The sequence below is a fragment of the Convolutriloba macropyga genome, chromosome 1, assembly GCF_964194025.1.
Source record: "Convolutriloba macropyga chromosome 1, txConMacr16.3, whole genome shotgun sequence".
Lineage (NCBI taxonomy): Eukaryota > Metazoa > Xenacoelomorpha > Acoela > Convolutidae > Convolutriloba > Convolutriloba macropyga.
In genome coordinates this window covers 25,144,039-25,163,046 of record NC_134468.1, presented here as the reverse complement: position 1 = coordinate 25,163,046, position 19,008 = coordinate 25,144,039, and the positions used below count along the sequence as shown (strand labels likewise).

Genomic DNA, 19,008 nt, shown 5'->3' with positions numbered 1-19,008 from the left:
ACTACTGAAAGGCTCAGGAGCAACATCAATTGATATCCTAGGAATTCTCCGTTTTGATATACTAGGGCTTATCTAACCGTAAGCGGTAAATGGCCAAATTTGTGGAATAGGGTTCGTGATTAATATAAAGTAGGCATCAAAATCTTCTTTTTTAATGAGTTCATTGAGAAAGTTGGACCGTTTTTTGTCTGATATAAGAAAACCAGAAAGCTTGGTTGCAATGAGGCACGGGAAAACCTTTTCAATTGAAAAAAATAATAATCGAAACAAGAATTCTCAAACAGTACGCACCACTAGCAAATTACAAGTTTTAGAGGAAATGGGGAACAGTAATACTGATGGCTTGATACTTTAAGAGCAGGGAGGACAAGCAAAAAAAAAAAGAAAAAAATGACCATGTGCACTCAACATGGCTAGTGAGATTAAAACTGAAGTACTCTCAGGACACATTTTTTAGATGACGCAATGTACAACACGAAACCTGAATTAAAATTGATCTGCGTATCTGTTTGTTCAATTTTTTTACGTTGAAAGAACTTATGGATTTAAGGAGAGCAGAATTGCATTGAAAAGCTTTTTTTGGATCTAAAATAATATTGAGACTTATCTTCTAGGTATTTCAAATGACAAAGGGATCATTAAAATAAGAATAACTGGGAAGGTAACCCGCGACCAAAAGGAAATTTTCATTTAAAAAATAAGAAATTAAAGACCGCCAGCCGATAAACATCAGTTCAATGGACATTTAATTTTAAATCCGGTAGCAATTAGGGAAACAGTTCATTAGTTGAAAACAAAGTCTAAGAATTATCAAAGAACATTGAGGTTTACTGGCACATCGCGCTTAAGTTAGGGCCTACCCGGATGAATGCAAGAGGTAAGGTCAGTTGACTCACAGAAAGTTTTTATAAAAACCAGATCACGATTAAAAGGAAACATACTCTTCTGCAAGAAACCTCTCAACCCCTGGACTACTGATATGTTATCTGGCATGTAGAGACGCGTAATTTTAAAAACGCTCATCAAAACATCATATTTAGACGTTCAACTTGCTGAATAAATTTTTATGCAGCAACCCAGAGGCTTTGAAATTTTGTCAAGCTGGGAAAACTACTGATATGTAATCCGAGGAAAAAACTATATGTGTTGAAGTAGTCAGGCAGAATTTGACACCTAACAATTAAAAGTTTCTTCAATAACTTAGTGTTCACGACGGCTGTTCAATGTCAGTGAATTTATGTGGAAAAATTTGAAATTGGTAGAGAAGGATCGATTCTTCGGTTGTTTGCTATGATTGAAGTGCTGGCTAGTGAATATGGTGATGTCAGGATAGCCAATAGACTTTTTTTAGAAACTTATAAGTAAATTAGTGAGCTTTTATAAATTTGCAGTCTTGAGGATCATAGCTAGTACTTAAATATAGCAATTGTGCAAAAACAAAAGAAGAAAAAAAATAAATCAATGACGTCATGTAAAAAAAATGCTAAAGAATTTTGACAGGAGCTAATAATAAACACTAGTAACATCATTAAGTGTTGGTCTGAAATGAAACTAAACATTAGATTCAGCTGGCATAGGTGTCAATTATCTTATATAAATCCAATTTTTTATCTCAAGGCGTATAGAAGGCTGCTAGAACTATCCAGCATTAACCAGTAGAACACATCTTGCACAAGCACCTAAATATATAGTTTTTTTAGCTCAAAACCCTAGGAAGCGACATTAAATTGCGACAAAACGTTGTTTGTGTTATCCAAAGGGTAGTGCATCAGAGAAGAGGATTTCTTAGAAAATTTGAGAACTTTTCTTTTTCTTCTCACAAATATTTCAGGTGCCATTCGTTGGGGGCTAGCAAACTAAAAAAGTGTAGCGTATTTATTTTGAAACCTTGGCTGAACGCTGCAGTAGAAGCAAAAAAGAAGGGTTAGGTTACATTTAGTGAAACTCCAGAGGGAAGAAATTTTGAAAATCACCAGCCAGTATACTTCTTTTTAGACAAACAAGCTTGTGTTTACATTATTAAGAAACGTATGATCCAAAAAGGCTAAACACTTTTCGCTAAAAGTGCACTCAGTCGGAACTATGTTGGAAGCCAACTATTAGAGCTATTTTTTTGTCTACCATTTGCATGCCGTAAATGTAACAAGAAGCTAACTTGTATTATTTTTCAAATTTCCCGCAGTTATTCATTTTGATGTGTGTGAATTATAGATCCTTTGTTTTTTTAAAAAAAACAAATTATCATTGTAAAATGCTAATGAATATTGGATTTCAAGAACTTTTCAAGGATTTTTAAACTACAAGTGATCACTAAGAATGAAAATTGTTTTTGAAGCATAATCAGGGCTGAGTTTTGTGCCTTCTGTCCTTGTTTTCGACCATCAAAACTAAATAAAATATTAGAATTACAAGATTTCACTCTGCGTTTCAAGTAGGCAATATCTCTGAAGTAGACAGTATTCATAAAAACGCAACATTGTCCAAATGTGATTACAAACGATAACTAGAGGAAACTATTTAAAAAACGTCCAGACTTCAAGTTTTTCTGTGCGTGATCACTACTTATCAAAACTATTCAGCTGGTCTTAATGAGTTTATTAAAGATCAAATAGATACAGCTCGTTCTTGAAGTTTTGGATTGTTAAACCTTTAATGCTTCCTGGATATTGTGACATTTGTAGGTTTGATCAAAAAACAAAAACAAATCTCGTCTCCAATGATGCAAAGTAAACCCTTTTTGCAAATTAACGTTTTTTAGAAAGTGGTTCTGCAAGTGTCTATTGTTTGGCTACAACAAATTAGTACTTAGCAAAACATATGAGAAAAAAATATGGACCCGGGAGTTTACCATGTTTGCCGCTAAAGAGACATTCCAAATTGGTTGCTTTTCTCTACAATTAGGTTTTCATGATTATCAAAATCCAAAAAAAAACAGTTTTCGGAATTTTCAAAAATTAACTCTAATCAGACATGTAGCAACAGGCTAAGCATAGATAAAAGACCAAAACACACGTGTATACGTCCTCTTAGTATCACTTTGCAAAACAATGAATGTTTATGAATTTTCCCGTTTATCAGAGCCACAACGTCCAAAAAAGTTGAAGAAGTCTAATTTAATGCAATATTGTAGTTTTTCAAATAGAAAAACAAAAGGCTCATCTTAAAAATCCAAATTGAATAAAGGATAAGTAATTTTGAAGCCTTCTGAACTTAAAACAAGCTTTAACTTTCAAAAGTTTGTCACCTTGAATCAAAATTTATCAGCTGCTGGTTTACAGAAGGGTCTTGTAGCATAATTAAAAGAGGGCAAGATCAGATTACTAGATTCATACACAGATCAAGGACACTAAACTGCAACAAAAATTGAAACCTGCAGTGGATAGTCCATTTCTCAAGTAGTGAGGCAATAAATTTTGTGAAGTTGATAATAATTAGAAGGTGAAACTTTGGAAAATTTACAGAAGTTATTTGACCTAAAAAATCAAAGGTTGTTAATTATTATTTTATTTGTAAAGTTTGGAGTGTTAACACTTATTTGCAAAGAAAAAAATTTGATTCCGATTGACATACAATTTAGATGACACTAAAATAGTTTAAATAAACCAATAGACAATGCTCAAAGCTTTCGAATTTGAAAGTTCAAATTTGAAACATTCAAATATCGTTTTTTCATGTTCATTTGCACGTCAGGAGTTTTTTTACAAATGGAATTGATGATTGAGTATTAGTATGCCACAGATAGAATGAGCATGAAGCAAAAGCTGACAGTACAAAAAGCTAAACAGGGTCTGATGTCAAATGATGTCAATTTGCAAAAAAAAACAAATGAGCTGCTATATATCTTTTTCTCAAAAGAACTCCCGTTATTCGCTGAAAAATTTCGCTGAAAAGGTTTTAATAGACTTTGAAGAATGCTTCCTTCCGGAGGTTGGTGGCAGAGCAAATCAGCGCTGAATCTTGACAAAAATCTTCGCGACCCACTCTCGCCATCGAACTTCGCCACCGACCTCCGCCACCGATTCCACCCCAAAGATGTATGTGCACCAATATTTGGTATAGTTGAAGCTAGAATAGCTTTGAGGGTGTCGCCATTTTGAAATACTCATGCATTTGATCAAGTCACTCGAAATTTCAAAATTTGCTATGTCCTTTGTATGTACAATCTGATGATGAGAGAAGTGTGAAACATTCTGTGCAGTGTCGATGAGTGTAAATGAGGGACAGACCGGGAATTTTTCGTAATGGAGTCTGCGCGGAACGCCAAAAAGTATTTATGCTGCTATCTGTCTGGTACAGTAGTGGTTACAATTAAAAGTCAATGGTACAGCAATGAAACTCACTGCGACCAAGCTCCGGGTTTTTAATTGATTTTTTACAGTACATAAAATTCCAGTACAAAACAACATTACCAACAAAAATATTTTGTGCAGCTCAGTGTAAACTTAGACAAAAATGTTTCAAAGATCGACAAATGGATTACAAATTGCTACAAATTGCTACAAATTGCTAAAGTTCAAGCTTGTTCAAAGTGCAGAATGTTTTAAATTTCTGCATCTATTGTTCAATTTTGTTCTTTTACGATGAGACTTTCGTTTTTATATTTGAAATTTTTTTTACACTGGAATAATTTTTTGACGTTGTTCGTCTGATAAGCGGGCAAATTCACAAAAATTGATTGTTTTTGAGAAGTAACATCAAAAAGCACGTATACTGTGTATAAATAGCGATTTCTGAAAAATGCAATTTTATTTGTCAAGCAGATTTTTTCATCAGCCGAGTGATCATGTGTAAAACTACTTGCAAGACCATTTTTCAACAGAAATTAGGTTATTTTGCAAAAACTGTTTACCTTGCATTAATGGAGGTAAAATTTGTTGTTGTCATTAAGTCACATCTACATTAGACCCAACAACCAGATAAAAATTGAAGGTTTGGGAACCATTGACTTCAATAAACTTTTTTAAACTTGCATGACTTGATTTTTTGATTATTTAAAAAACTCGAGCATAAAAAATCGGTCGAAGTATTAAAGGGAGTCTCCAATGAATGGCTTCAAAATACGATTCTGAAATTTGATTGGTTGATTAAGACTATTTTTTTCAACTCATTTTTTGTCACTTTTTCAATCCAAATTTGATGATACAAATTGTACCCAGAAATCACATAAGACAACCCAAAATATTTCTCAAATATGACTAATATCATCCTTATCCAATATTCAACTTTTGAAGCTTTTGACTATCTTAACAAACGTTTTATTTTTGCTTTGAAATTGAGTTTTTAAAACAATCTGGCTTAGCTTATATTTGAGCGTTTTTTCCATTGAAGTGGAAGCGTATAATAATTTGTGTCTCAGAATATTTTCCGGCTTAAGACTACAAGAAATGGTCTTCAAACTATAAAAAAAATCCAAAAAATATCACAGCACTACATTAAATTCTTTTTTGGAAACACAATTTTTTCAAGAAGTTTTGGTTAAAATTTGGAGCATGAACTGAAAAAAAAACATCTGGAATTAAATGTTTTACAAAAGCTTTACCTTTTAAACCTTGAAAATTGGACGACAGTTGAGAAATTTTATGCTTACTTCTGAAACTCAAATGTATTATTCAATGAACTTTAATATCGTTTTTTATCAAAGGAAAATTTTGAAATTTTTCTTAGAATTTTCTTACTAAATCAGCTAAATGTTTTGAACCCTTGGAGACAAAACAAAATTCAAAATTATTACTAAATTTCATGATGATTTAGCGTTTAACGAACATTCGACGCCTATCAATGTCCTCAGTTGATCAAAGATGCAGGTTCAAATCAGACTAAAATTAGCTCCTGGAGGTTATCTGCGGGTGCTCTGAGGCATTCGATTTAAAATAAGCTCGAGCACGATCAATTAAGACCACGTTTATCACAAATAATCACGTTTATCCCGAGTCAAAAACAAAAGTTATTCTTGTAAGATATTGGAAGTTTTTTTGCCAGAAAATTTATTTTATAAGATCTTAATTAATCAAATTCTTAATTAAATTTCACGAATTATGATCAGATACATTCTGTCTTAGCTACAGGTTGCCTCAAGACAACTTGTAATGAGCGATAGAATGTTTCTGATCATAATGCACGAACATGAGATATTTATGCCGGATTCACTGCTCGAATTACCGTCTAAACATTGGGTCGCTTGAAATCGTATTATTTACCCTAAAATATATCTATCGTGCACTCGTTTCTTTTAAATCTGTGAATAATTTTTTTTAAGAGCTATTACTATGGCAACTCAATCAAATATTTTTAATCTTTCGTGTAATGCCTGCAGTTATCACTTTGCCAGACAATAAAGCATGTCCCATGACGTTGAATTAATCGAACATTTCAAAAACAGTCCACAGTGATCGTTTGTATGCTCAACTGAATGCGTTGGCGCTTGTGAACTTTCATCTTTCGGTTATTCAACTTTATATGTGACAGACTATTAGCGCGTCCCATAAAGTTGAAATAAGCGAACGTTTCAGAAGCCACAGGTTAGAGTTCAAAGGTCAAAGTTCAAATTTAAAAACATGTAGAAAAAAGTGATGAATGAAGGCTGAATGGAAAAAACGTTGACATTCAAATGACCACATTGATGCTCAATTGCACGTTTTTGGCGTTTTTCGAACGTTCGCTTATTTCAACTTTATGGGACAGACTATATTTTCCGTTACGTTTTTTTCTCATGCAAATGACAGGTGTTTAACGATTCACCTTTTTGCTCATTTCAATTTGACCTTTTGAACAACAGACTGCTAATGTTTTAAAACAACTCCAACTCGACTTTGCTTCAATTTTATAGCGACTAAGAAAAGATTTTTTGAGCGAAGGCTTTTTTAAAACATGGCGACATCATTATTAGTAGAGGAACAACAGCAGCACCAGCATGACTTGTTATCTGCTTCTACGACTCCCCCGCGAATGCGGAAGAGGTTGCCCACAACCTCTGGAGTTTCTGGGTTGTCAGAGAGGTACAACTACGGGACAATTATCCATAACCGCGTTTTTATTGGAGGATTACACAGTAGTGTTACAGAAGAAGATCTTAGAAACAAATTTGACGAGTACGGTGATATTGCAGACATCAAAATTATCAAGAAACCAGAGCAAGAAAAGGGCTACGCATTCATAACGTTCCATGCACCTGAAGTTGCAAAAAGAGTTTTAGAGGAATCGGGGCATCGGGTGAAAATTAATGGGATGGACTCCAAACTCGGTCCAGCTATTCGGAAGCCGAGTACGGACGCGAACCAGGCACCTTCGAGTTTGTTGAAAAAACCAGATATTGTGTTGCAACCGTTGGTGACGCCAAAAAGGAACAGACTGGCGTCATGTCCAGATGGCGGGGAGCTGAACAGTTTTGATCCTACGAATCCAGCACAGATTCCAGTACCTATGTCTGCTGGAACCCAGGCACCTAATCCAAGTTCGTCCACAGTTTAATATTTCAAGGAATTTGAAAATAATGGAAGTTGAAGATCTATTTTATCAATGGCACCGGGTTGAGTCTTATTGAATAGCGGCTTACTTAGCTTTTTGATCTTAGAAAAAATGTATTTGGCTAAATGTATGGTGTCCCATAATGAAATTGTCGAGTTTTAAAAAAGCACCGGACAGATTTCAAAGGTCAACGTTCAATTAGAAAATGATTACTTGGTTTTAAGAGTGTTAGTGTCCACTATCTTATATTATACTTTATATTATACTTCATATTATACGTCAATTTAAATTTAAAGGGTTTCGAATTTTTTCCCGTTATTCTGTATTCAATTACATCTGAAAAACTGAGCTACAGTGCTTTCGTAATTTCAAAGACAATAGGTTCAAGCGATGGTTCCAAGAGGCTGTATAGATCAAGTATTTATTAGTTCTAAGTATTTCGAATTAAGTATTGGACAACTTGTTTTGCATTTTAGCTCCTGAAAGTGCCTATTTGGCCAATAATTTGAACGCCCTGATGCAAAGTCAAGATTATCAACAGAGACTGTTTATGGCAGCCAAACTTGCGCAAGCATCCAGTATACCCAGTTGGAACTCAGTGCTGTTCCAGGCACTCATGAACCAGGAATCATCACCACCTCTAACACCCTATCTCTCGCCTGCAACTGCCAGTGGGAACCAGGATCAGATGTTCTTTCCAAACTCTCCCACTTTTGTGCCATCTCCTACAAATGGATCTGCAATGCACGCGGGAATGAGCACTCAAGGTGTGAATGTTATGCAACCTGCAGCAGTTCAAGGATTACAAGCAACTGGCAGTCCTCTTGCAAACACTATGCCACAGCAAGTACAGTCCTTTTTTGGACATGCGTTTGAACAGACTCAACAGTTCCAGCAGCATCAAATGACCATTAACGCTGCTACACAACTCTTAGCTCAAGCAAACGTCTCAGGATTAGACGATGGTTCGGGTATGAGTCCTCGACCAGTGCCTCAAATGATGCGGCATCCGGAATCTTCAGTAGGTCATGCAGTTGGAATGGTTCCAGGAGCTATGGGAGCGCAACCAGGAGCGCCTGCATCGTACGCAGGTGCTGCAGCAGCAGCGCAAGTCGGACCAGGAATGATGCAGTCACCGCCCGTGATGTATGGCGGGCAACAAGCAGCAACTGTAAACCCTCCCCCTTATATCAGTGGGTCGTTGGGTGGATCTTTCCAGTTCAACATCGAGTCAACTTCTAGTCCGGAATACGATGGCTAGTGATTTCCAGGGTACAATTGTAACTTTATTAGATTATTTGAAATTGTAATTTTGTAAAATATTTAATGCTAATGTTTGTATTACATTGAAGAATGAATAAGTGGTTAACAAAAAACGTTTTATGGTTTTCAAGGAGCAATTAATGGAGAACATATTTTCAATATTTTTGAAGTTAAGAACTTCGAACACAACTAAGAGGCATGACCTTCTTTGCGTTTGCACAGAGAAGACGAAGTAGCGGGATTAGAAAAAGTAGATTTTCATCATTTATTAGGAATTTTGAAGGCAATGCAACTTTTAATGTTGGTAGCAGTTTTAAGCACATGAGCAGCTCCACTCGTACAGGAAACTTAAATACAGCTATTAATGCTTTTATTGCTTCTGTGACTTTTGCAGAATGTAGCAGATAAACGGAGAAATTGTTCCGACCCCACTTGTTGGGGAAGGAACTATAGACTCAAATGGGTTTTTTGTTCAGACAATTTTGGCCGATCGATATATTCATGGTTGAGAAATGTGAGTGGTATGGTATCACTAAAAAACTCGTCCAGCGTGGAGTTCGGAATTAAAAAGATTGTGTTTTTCGAGGAGTTATCAAGGTTTAAAATTTTGTGTGAACACATGACGTTTGGCATGATTTTGTTCTTTTTCAAATTGTTTTTCTATAAAAACATTAATTCAAAATTACATTTTTTTTTGTTCAAATGCAACTGTCTTTTATTTCTAAACAGACAAAGGCCATAAAAAGGGTAGTTTTCGACTCATACGGAAGTTTGCTGTAGCTAGAGACTAACAACTTTTCGAAATCCAGATTTTGTTCATGACAACCTGAGTTAGAGTCAAATGATGTCTAATGAACAAATAATTAATAAGGAATCGCTCAATTTTTTATTGCTCAGGCTCGAGTTTTCTTAATTTTTGAAATTTGGAATGTAAGATTTTATATTTTTTATCCCTATAACAGACTCGTTGACTAAAAATGCAATAAGATTACTGAAGACCAGTAAGCGCACCTATGTATTAATTGGGTGGACAGCTAACGGCTGTTAGGACTTTCCAAAAAACTTGATAATTCACCCATCTTAAACTTGTGTCTGAAATGTAGGTCGCTCACTACTCACAGGACCCTTTCGTATCTATTGCAACCAAAATGAATCTGGTTAGCAGTTTCTTTTTCTAACTATTGTCTTAACGTCTTGGATGCCACGACTTTTCATGTTTTTATTTTTAGTTCTGGATATTTTTGAAATCCTATCACTATTCTATTATTGACCGTTCCCATTGGAATAGAAAAGACTTTCAATAGATCAGAGATAATTTTTGCAGAAAAAACGTATGATTTTACTGGCTGCCACATTGTCTTCACTTTTCTACTGATTTTCACATTTATGCCTGTGTCTGAGGTCAATGTGGTGATTTGAGAATGACACAAATTATTTCCTTCTCATCGCAACGTAACATAAATTAAAATAATCGTATCATTCTGATTACCGTTGAAAGATAATGAATTTAATAGCTTTGATAATACGGATATTCTCAATTTTTTCGTGAATTTAGTATAATTGTTCAAATTTGTTGGTTTCTTGAAATCAGTATTAAAACGATTTGTTTTATGTTTTGTAATCTTTGTAGTCGAAAAAACTGAAGTCTCATAATCCCCTATCTGAGTGCTGAACGAGTCAATGTATTCAATGCAGTAAATTTCCGTAAAATTCAGTTTTGTAATTTTTGTCAAATTGTGTCTAATTCTCCTCATTGAGTGGCCCCAACCATTTCACCGTTGTTCGAACGTTAAAGTGTTTATTGATTTTACGTTGTAACTGATGTTCTGTTTGTTGAAAAATGTGTTTATAGTGGTCAATATCTGTGTCCTGTTTCTCCTCTTTAAGCTCACTTGCGTAATAACAGATCCCAATGATTTTCAATTTAGGCCCAAGCGAACATGATTATTTTTTCAGTATAACTTCAACTGAAAAAGTTAAATTAAGAAATAAAGAACAAAATTCATAAGAGCGAAAGATTTTAAGGGCTTCAATAATTTGTATTTTCGCTATTTGTATTTTTTTTAATTGTTCGTCATCTTTAGTCCGTTTCCGTGGCTTGGTTTTTGTAAATTTATCACGATTTTTTGAAAAACTTTTTTGGTTTTTAAGATGTTTGTAAATATTTGAAATATTTGATCTAAAAAACATGGTTGATTTTTGAGTTTCACCTCATTATTGCTTCTTTTTTTCAATTTGTTATGAATTCTCAACAAAAATATAAAGTTCCATCTGCTATCTAGTAACTGAAAAATGAATTGCTGTAGTCAAGGTTTCTTCTGATTGTATTTTGACGTTGCTACTAGTTGCTATTAAGTTTAAATGTTGAATTTTTGCCGTAAATTTTTTCTTGTTTTGTTCATTTTTTTCTCCAGTAGTCTTTTTAATGGTGTGGGATCTGGTGAGCGCTGTAATGAGGCAGGGCATTTTGTTATTAATTTAGTAGTTTGTGTATCAATTTTTTAAATCTCAAAGATCTATTTTTGATTACCTCTTCAATTGGTTAACAGTTATGTCGAAAATGCAGACGAGCGCGGGTCGGAACATCATGTGCGAACGCACATTAACAAGCCTACTTGTTAGGCTAAATATCTAAAACTGTAAAGAGATACATTCATTCCAGGAACAACTTAAAGTGCGTATCGCATGTAAATTTTGAAGACTGATAATCTAACTCAACTAAAACTCTGTATGATGTTTGATATAAGATTAGATGGTTATTCTGGTTCGAACATTAAGAATTAAAAATTATAGAATACTTTTTACCAAAACAGCTGGGCGAGCTGTCTTATATAACTATTGGTAGCCTTTCGATTATAGGGTTTGGTACTTTTTTCTAGTACAAATAACTACTTGTGCCAACTTTGCTTAAAATTACTCATCGCCATTAGTATCCCATATAACGAGTCAGGTAAGCGTTTTCCAATGTTGACAAAAAATCTAACTTCCCGTTGCTTTATTCGTTGAACTAATTATATTTAAAAGTAAGATTTAATAAGGACGCTGAGTATACTGGGTTTTGAAATATGTTCTAAGTCGGGTTTTTAAGTTTTTGACTTTGTCTGCCAAATGAAGATTAGATACTGTTCGAATTTTCAAATTGGAATAAAATCAAACGTAAACAAACCGGGGCACCGAGCTTTCAATTTAATTTCATACTACGCGATATCTTCTTAGCAATCGTACTAGGTCATATTTGATTTTCAGTAGCCATACTAGGTCTTTTATCACCTAGCATGGTTACATAGATGACCTAATACGAATTGTATGAGGTTTTAGTATAAAAATTATATATGATTTCCTGAAAAACCTACAAGAGTTGTAAAAAAATTTTGAAACCAAAATTTTTGGGTAGATACTTTAAAAGCTTGGAAATCTTTTGAGGTCATATGTGGTACAGAAAACATTAATGCCAAAATTTAACGTATAATGTAGTCAAAGGGCATTAAATTTTACTTTATTGTGTATGTATTTTACATGATTTATACAAGCATTTATAGGTATAAACTGGCTTCAGAAAACAGGCAGACTTAGGTCTCATAGATAGACGTTTTTTCCTTTATCACCCAATTTTTTGACCAGTATTGCACTGCAGGGTGTTCTAGTTGGTCAAAGGGAATGCCTTTTTACTTAAAAATATTTCAAGGTAGATGTGTGAGTCTAGGAGCTCATACCAGGGTCATGTATTTCTTTGAAATCAATCGAGGAGCATATGTGTTCATACTAGGATTCCACTAAAAAATCGACTATGCTTGGAATGAAATCTTAGATCATCTTTGTACAAAATCAAGAAATTTCAAGCAGGATATGTTTGCCACAATTGATGGCCAATGAGACCTACCACTAGCAAGACTACGCTGCTCGACAAACAAAAAAATCACTGAATACTGCAAACCCCAATTTCAAAAAATATTCTATCAAAGTGAACATCCTATCAGGTAAAATCTGCCCAACAATTACTGAAGGCAGAGGTAATCATTCAAAAGTGGGGTAAGTAACACAACGGCAAAAAGACCTAAAACATAAGGCGAAATTTAACATTCTACTGAATATTTTGAAACCAAATATCTTTAAAATGCGGGAGCATTAGCTTTTAACTAAATCCATGAAAAGTTATTATGACTTTTCAGCGCTGATACCCACAAGAATACAAAAACAAAAATATATACACGCAAAACTTAATTGAAAAAATACAATCACGAAGAATTGATTGCATTAAAAATCTTTAAATTAAAAGCTCTTATTTAAAAATATAAAATATGTTCAATTATTTCTCTTGTGAAAATCAACTAGAACTGGAAGGACTATTAAAAAGACTACGTAAAAAGAAAACAAACAAAACCACAAATATTGTTCGGTTTTAAAAACAATTAAAAAATCAGATATAAAGTAACAAACAAAAAATTTGGAGTTATTCTGTGAAAACAAAATACACGTTTATTGTGCCTCATTTTAGCGTAAATTAGATTTGTTGTAGATTGAGCATTAACAAGCAAATTGACTTGTCTGCGTTCTATATGAAAACAAAATTTGAGATAGTTCAAAAAGAACAGATAAAAATGGAAGATCAGTAAAATTGTTTAACCACTAAACACTTAAAAACTTGAAAAATCTTAAAAATCTGAAAAATAAAAATTTTGATTATAAAAATGCACGATGAGTCGAGAACTTACCGCTCTATTGCTGCGTGTCTTTTGAAGACACACAATTAGTTCAAATTTTAGAGCAATACATAATTTGAACCAACAATATCAGACGAGGAATTACAAAGTGAACAAAAATGACGCTAAATTTAAACAAAATTACTTCAAACCACTTCAATAGTTTCAATAAAAATCAAACCCTAATTACTCTTCGAAAAAACGAATTTGAAAATCTGTATATTTTAAAATTCTATGCTTGAAGGGCTTTCTGATGATGCCACTCACAACTCTCTATGATGAATATATCGATCGGCCAAAATTGAGTGTTCAAAAAAAGTCCAGTCCAGGATACAGTTCCTCCCTCACTGAGGTGTGGTCGGAACGAAAATGTGGAATATAATAACACCTACAACATGACCCTTTTCACATTCACATTTGCCGAGCAGATTCATTTTCGGGGTGATTAAAAATAGTGAAATCTATTTTAGCGGCTAAATGAAGCAGTTTATGAGCATTAAGCGTATATGAGCAATGAAAATGGAAGGCAATTTTCTCTAAAACATGTTTTTTGGTCAAAAATATAAAGTCCCATGGGCTATCTAGTAACTGAAAAATGAAATTGTGTAGTCTCAAGGTTTCTTCTGATTGATAGTTTTGACGTTGCTACTAGTTGCTTTTAAGCTTAAATGTTGAGTTTTTGCCGTAAGTTTTTTTGCTTCTTTTGTTCATTTTTTTCTCTCGAAGTCTTTTTAATGGGGTGGGATCTGGTGAGCGCTGTAATGAGGCAGGGCATTTTGTTATTAATTTAGTAGTTTGTGTATCAATTTTTTAAATCTCAAAGATCTATTTTTGATTACCTCTTCAATTGGTTGACAGTTATGTCGAAAATGCAGACGAGCGCGGGTCGGAACATGTGCAAACGCACATCAACAAGCCTACTTGTTAGGCTAAATATCTAAAACTGTAAAGAGATACATTCATTCCAGGAACAACTTAAAGTGCGTATCGCATGTAAATTTTGAAGACTGATAATCTAACTCAACTAAAACTCTGTATGATGTTTGATATAAGATTAGATGGTTATTCTGGTTCGAACATTAAGAATTAAAAGTTATAGAATACTTTTTACCAAAACAGCTAGGCGAGCTGTCTTATATAACTATTGGTAGCCTTTCGATTATAGGGTTTGGTACATTTTTCTAGTACAAAAAACTACTTGTGCCAATTTTGCTTAAAATTACTCATCTTAGTACTTTGTAAAGGCGGTATCCACTCACAAGCCTCGTGGAGGAACCATTAGTATCCCATATAAGGAGTCAGGTAAGCGTTTTCCAATGTTGACAAAAAATCTAACTTCCCGTTGCTTTATTCGTTAAACTAATTATATTTAAAAGTAAGATTTAATAAGGACGCTGAGTATAGTGGGTTTTGGACAATGTTCTAAGTCGGGTTTTTAAATTTTTGACTTTGTCTGCCAAATGAAGACTAGATACTGTTCGAATTTTCAAATTGGAATAAAATCAAACGTAAGCAAACCGGGGCACCGAGCTTTCAATTTAATTTCATACTAGGCGATATCTTCTTAGTAATCGTACTAGGTCATATTTGATTTTCAGTAGCCATACTAGGTCTCATATGACCTAGCATGGTTACATAGATGACCTAATATGAAATGTATGAGATTTTAGTATAAAAATTATACATGATTTCCTGGAAAACCTACAAGAGTTGTGAAAATATTTTGAAACCAAAATTTTTGGGTAGACACTTTAAAAGCTTGGAATTCTTTTGAGGTCATATATGGTACAGAAAACATTAATGCTAAAGTTTAACGTATAATGTAGTCAAAAGGCATTAAATTTTACTTTATTGTATGTGTATTTTACATGATTTATACAAGCATTTATAGATATAAACTGGCTTCAGAAAACAGGCAGACTTAGGTCTCGTAGATAGACGTTTTTTCACTTATCACCGAATTTTTCGAACAGTATTGCACTGCAGGGTGTTCTAGTTGGTCAAAAAGTAATGCCTTTTTACTGAAAAATTTTTCAAGAAGATGCATGAGTCTTGGAGCTCATACCAGGATCATATATTTCTTTGAGATCAATCGAGGATCATATGTGTTCATACTAGGATTCCACTAAATCATTCCAAAGTGGGGTAAGTAACACAACGGCAAAAAGACCTAAAACATAAGGCCAAATTTAATATTCTACTGAATATTTTAAAACCAAATATCTTTAAAAGGCGGGAGCATTAGCTTTTAACTAAATCCATAGAAAGTTATTATGACTTTTCAGCGCTGATACCCACAAGAAAACAAAAACAAAAATATATACACGCAATACTTAATTAAAAAAATACAATCACGAAGAATTGATTGCAATAAAAATCTTTAAATAAAAAGCTCTATTTAAAAAGATAAAATATGTTCAACTATTTCTCTTGTGAAAATCAACCAGAACTGAAAGGACTATTAAAAAAACTACGTACAAAGAAAACAAACAAACCACGAATATTGTTCAGTTTTAAAAACGACTAAAAATCAGATATAAAGTAACAAACAAAAAATTTGGAGTTATTCTGTGAAAACAAAATACACGTTTATTGTGCCTCATTTTAGCGTAAATTAGATTTGTTGTAGATTGAGCATTAACAAGCAAATTGACTTGTCTGCGTTCTATATGAAAACAAAATTTGAGATAGTTCAAAAAGAACAGATAAAAATGGAAGATCAGTAAAATTGTTTAACCACTAAACACTTAAAAACTTGAAAAATCTTAAAAATCTGAAAAATAAAAATTTTGATTATAAAAATGCACGATGAGTCGAGAACTTACCGCTCTATTGCTGCGTGTCTTTTGAAGACACACAATTAGTTCAAATTTTAGAGCAATACATAATTTGAACCAACAATATCAGACGAGGAATTACAAAGTGAACAAAAATGACGCTAAATTTAAACAAAATTACTTCAAACCACTTCAATAGTTTCAATAAAAATCAAACCCTAATTACTCTTCGAAAAAACGAATTTGAAAATCTGTATATTTTAAAATTCTATGCTTGAAGGGCTTTCTGATGATGCCACTCACAACTCTCTATGATGAATATATCGATCGGCCAAAATTGAGTGTTCAAAAAAAGTCCAGTCCAGGATACAGTTCCTCCCTCACTGAGGTGTGGTCGGAACGAAAATGTGGAATATAATAACACCTACAACGTGACCCTTTTCACATTCACATTTGCCGAGCAGATTCATTTTCGGGGTGATTAAAAATAGTGAAATCTATTTTAGCGGCTAAATGAAGCAGTTTATGAGCATTAAGCGCATATGAGCAATCAAAATGGCAGGCAATTTTCTCTAAAACATGTTTTTGGTACCGATTGATTGTTGAAATTGCACTCCGAGGATTTCTTCGGACTTTGGTACATTTTTTTTGAATTTCAAGTAATTTTTATCTTAGGGAAGTGGTGCTGTGCTAACGCATTGGTTTTTTGATTGTAAAATGCTTCCAAATTTTTTGATATGCTTCTCTTGATTTTAGTCAGTAGACATTTGAGAATATTTCTGAAAGCATGTTTGAGTTAGATCACAAATCTACCTTCATAAAGTTGCAAACAAAATTTCTATGGAAGCTTTATGGTATGGCTAGCCATTTATAAGTAAACGCCATTATAACAAGCGCGGACTTTTTTTATGACTATAAACTGTTTTTGAGAAAAAAATTACCAAAATTTGAGTTTTACTACTTTATTTGGAATATAGATCATTGTTTGTTGTACTTTGTATACAATTTAGTCAGTTGAAGCTGCGGTTTTCACGTTTATCCATATATTAATCAAGGTGGCAGTTTCTGTTATCGCCTCTTCCTTTGACCTCTCTATTGGTCCTCCTTCTGACTGAGGATTCTAGCCTCCTCATGTTGGGAGGGTGGCTTAGCCCACTTGCCAGTACCCGGGTGGATCTGTCCCTCCCTAATGCAAGCATCTACTATCTGTCTTCTGAACTGGTGCCATTCTCGTGTGCTCTCAGTCCGAATGTACTCGTCTTTCAGCCACTCCTGCGCACATAATTATGCAGTTTCAGTTCGTCCACTTAGTTTAATAATTTCTTAATTTTTTCGCATTTTCAAGTTTTTTTTTCAACTGATTTTGCATTTTCAACAGATTTTTATTTTTCAATTTTTAAGAGGTAAATTATTGTTATAACCAAGCGGTAAACATACAAAATTGAAACTAAAACAAAACTCAGCACTCAATTTTAACGTTCATTTACATTGGGGTTCAATCACATTCAATCATTTTTGCTAAGGATCGAGTTACTTTTAACTAGTTGAATGCGAACAGCAATTATTCTGGGAAAAATGAGTATCTTTTGGAATTTTAGGGCATGTAAAAAATAGGATTTGTGTTGCTATGCAAGTAGTTAATATTTCAGCCTGGATTCCGCTTCTCATAATGTGCATTTATTGCAAACATGGAAAAATTTTCTGACGTTTTGGTTGCGTTGACAGGTTCAGTGCTACTTACAGAATTGACATGGCCGAATGTGGGCATGTTAGATTGCTGTACCAGACTAACTGTCACAGGGTTCAGCTCTAAACATAATCAAAACATTACCTGTCGTTCAATCTTCATGTATGATTCACTGGTGGATTCTGGAAAGAAACAAAAATTGGTTATAGTGGCACATAATGTGCCAAATAACTTCGCACAGTTGACCAATTTTGGTTTTGATTAGTTTATATTATTTCATAGTGCTCTTAAATTTGTCCGTTATTTCCAGTTTCCTCAGCTAACGTTTTTCTATTTTTACTGAAGCAAGGAGGCTCGATAGAGTGCGTTCGCACATAATGTTCTGACGCCACTTATCCACCATTGCGGCTTCATTGTCTACAAAATGAGGAAGAGACAGAAAACGCTTATTTCAAAAAATCTCAAAAACTGATCAAAATTAATTGGTCTTTGAATAAGAAAACAGCTTCCAACTTAGTTCACCTGGAAAGACAAATAAGGCTATATTGAGACCTGTCATTATTAAAACTACGAGACAAGAAAAAACAAATCAAATAGCATCAACATACATTCACATTCAAAACCCAATGTCTTTTTATAATTTTTAAGTCAAAATAATGTCCAATATAACCTAAACTAAACAAATAACATAAAAGTTTGCATTTCATCCAAAAATTATGGGACCAATCCCTGATGGGACCAATCCAAATACAATTGTTTTTTTAAAAAACAAATAATTGAAAAAAATGAGAACCATTAGTTATAAAGTGAATTTTTAAATATGTTTATGCTCTTTCATACATTGATATGATGACATTCAGACATGTCTTTATCCAGAATATCCAGAATACGTCTACAAAAACAAACGCCAAATTCAGACGAGAAATACAAAATTTCCGTTAAATTTTGCAAGAAAACGGTGTAGAAGCCGTTTAAACCATAACTCAAAATTATTCCTTAAAATCTAAGATATAATAAATTGCGCGCCAATTGAACACCAATAATGAGATATGTGACCTCTGAAAAACGAGACTAGCTAACCAGCATTAAAAAAGATGCTTTTGTATTTTTCGAAAAC

General features: G+C 33.7%; 2 protein-coding genes across 2 annotated transcripts in view; one reads left to right on the top strand and one right to left on the bottom strand.

Annotated features, from left to right (window-relative positions):
* Nucleotides 1–6,744: 6,744 nt before the first annotated feature.
* LOC142337088 (uncharacterized) lies at nucleotides 6,745–8,857 on the top strand. Its single transcript, XM_075386163.1, has 2 exons — nucleotides 6,745–7,450; nucleotides 7,941–8,857. The coding sequence occupies exons 1-2, from the start codon at nucleotides 6,868–6,870 to the stop codon at nucleotides 8,723–8,725; spliced, it is 1,368 nt and encodes a 455-aa protein (XP_075242278.1). The 5' UTR covers nucleotides 6,745–6,867; the 3' UTR covers nucleotides 8,726–8,857.
* An 8,293-nt stretch (nucleotides 8,858–17,150) lies between these two features.
* The window catches only part of LOC142337080 (cyclic nucleotide-binding domain-containing protein 1-like), a 28,497-nt gene continuing 26,639 nt past the window's right edge, over nucleotides 17,151–19,008 (bottom strand). The window contains exons 12-13 of the mRNA XM_075386151.1: nucleotides 17,946–18,013; nucleotides 17,151–17,476 (exon numbers count right to left, since the gene is read on the bottom strand). Coding sequence (XP_075242266.1) covers nucleotides 17,297–17,476; nucleotides 17,946–18,013 — 248 coding nt within the window. The 3' untranslated portion in view covers nucleotides 17,151–17,296. The remainder of the gene's footprint in view (nucleotides 17,477–17,945; nucleotides 18,014–19,008) is intronic.

What these genes read in the sequence shown, in the direction of transcription:
- LOC142337088 (XM_075386163.1), top strand. Translation starts at nt 6,868, where the DNA reads ATGGCGACATCATTATTAGTAGAGGAACAACAGCAGCACCAGCATGAC. An exon ending in AACCCAGGCACCTAATCCAA is followed by an intron (nt 7,451 to 7,940) that starts GTTCGTCCACAG and finishes TTTGCATTTTAG; the next exon opens with CTCCTGAAAGTGCCTATTTG.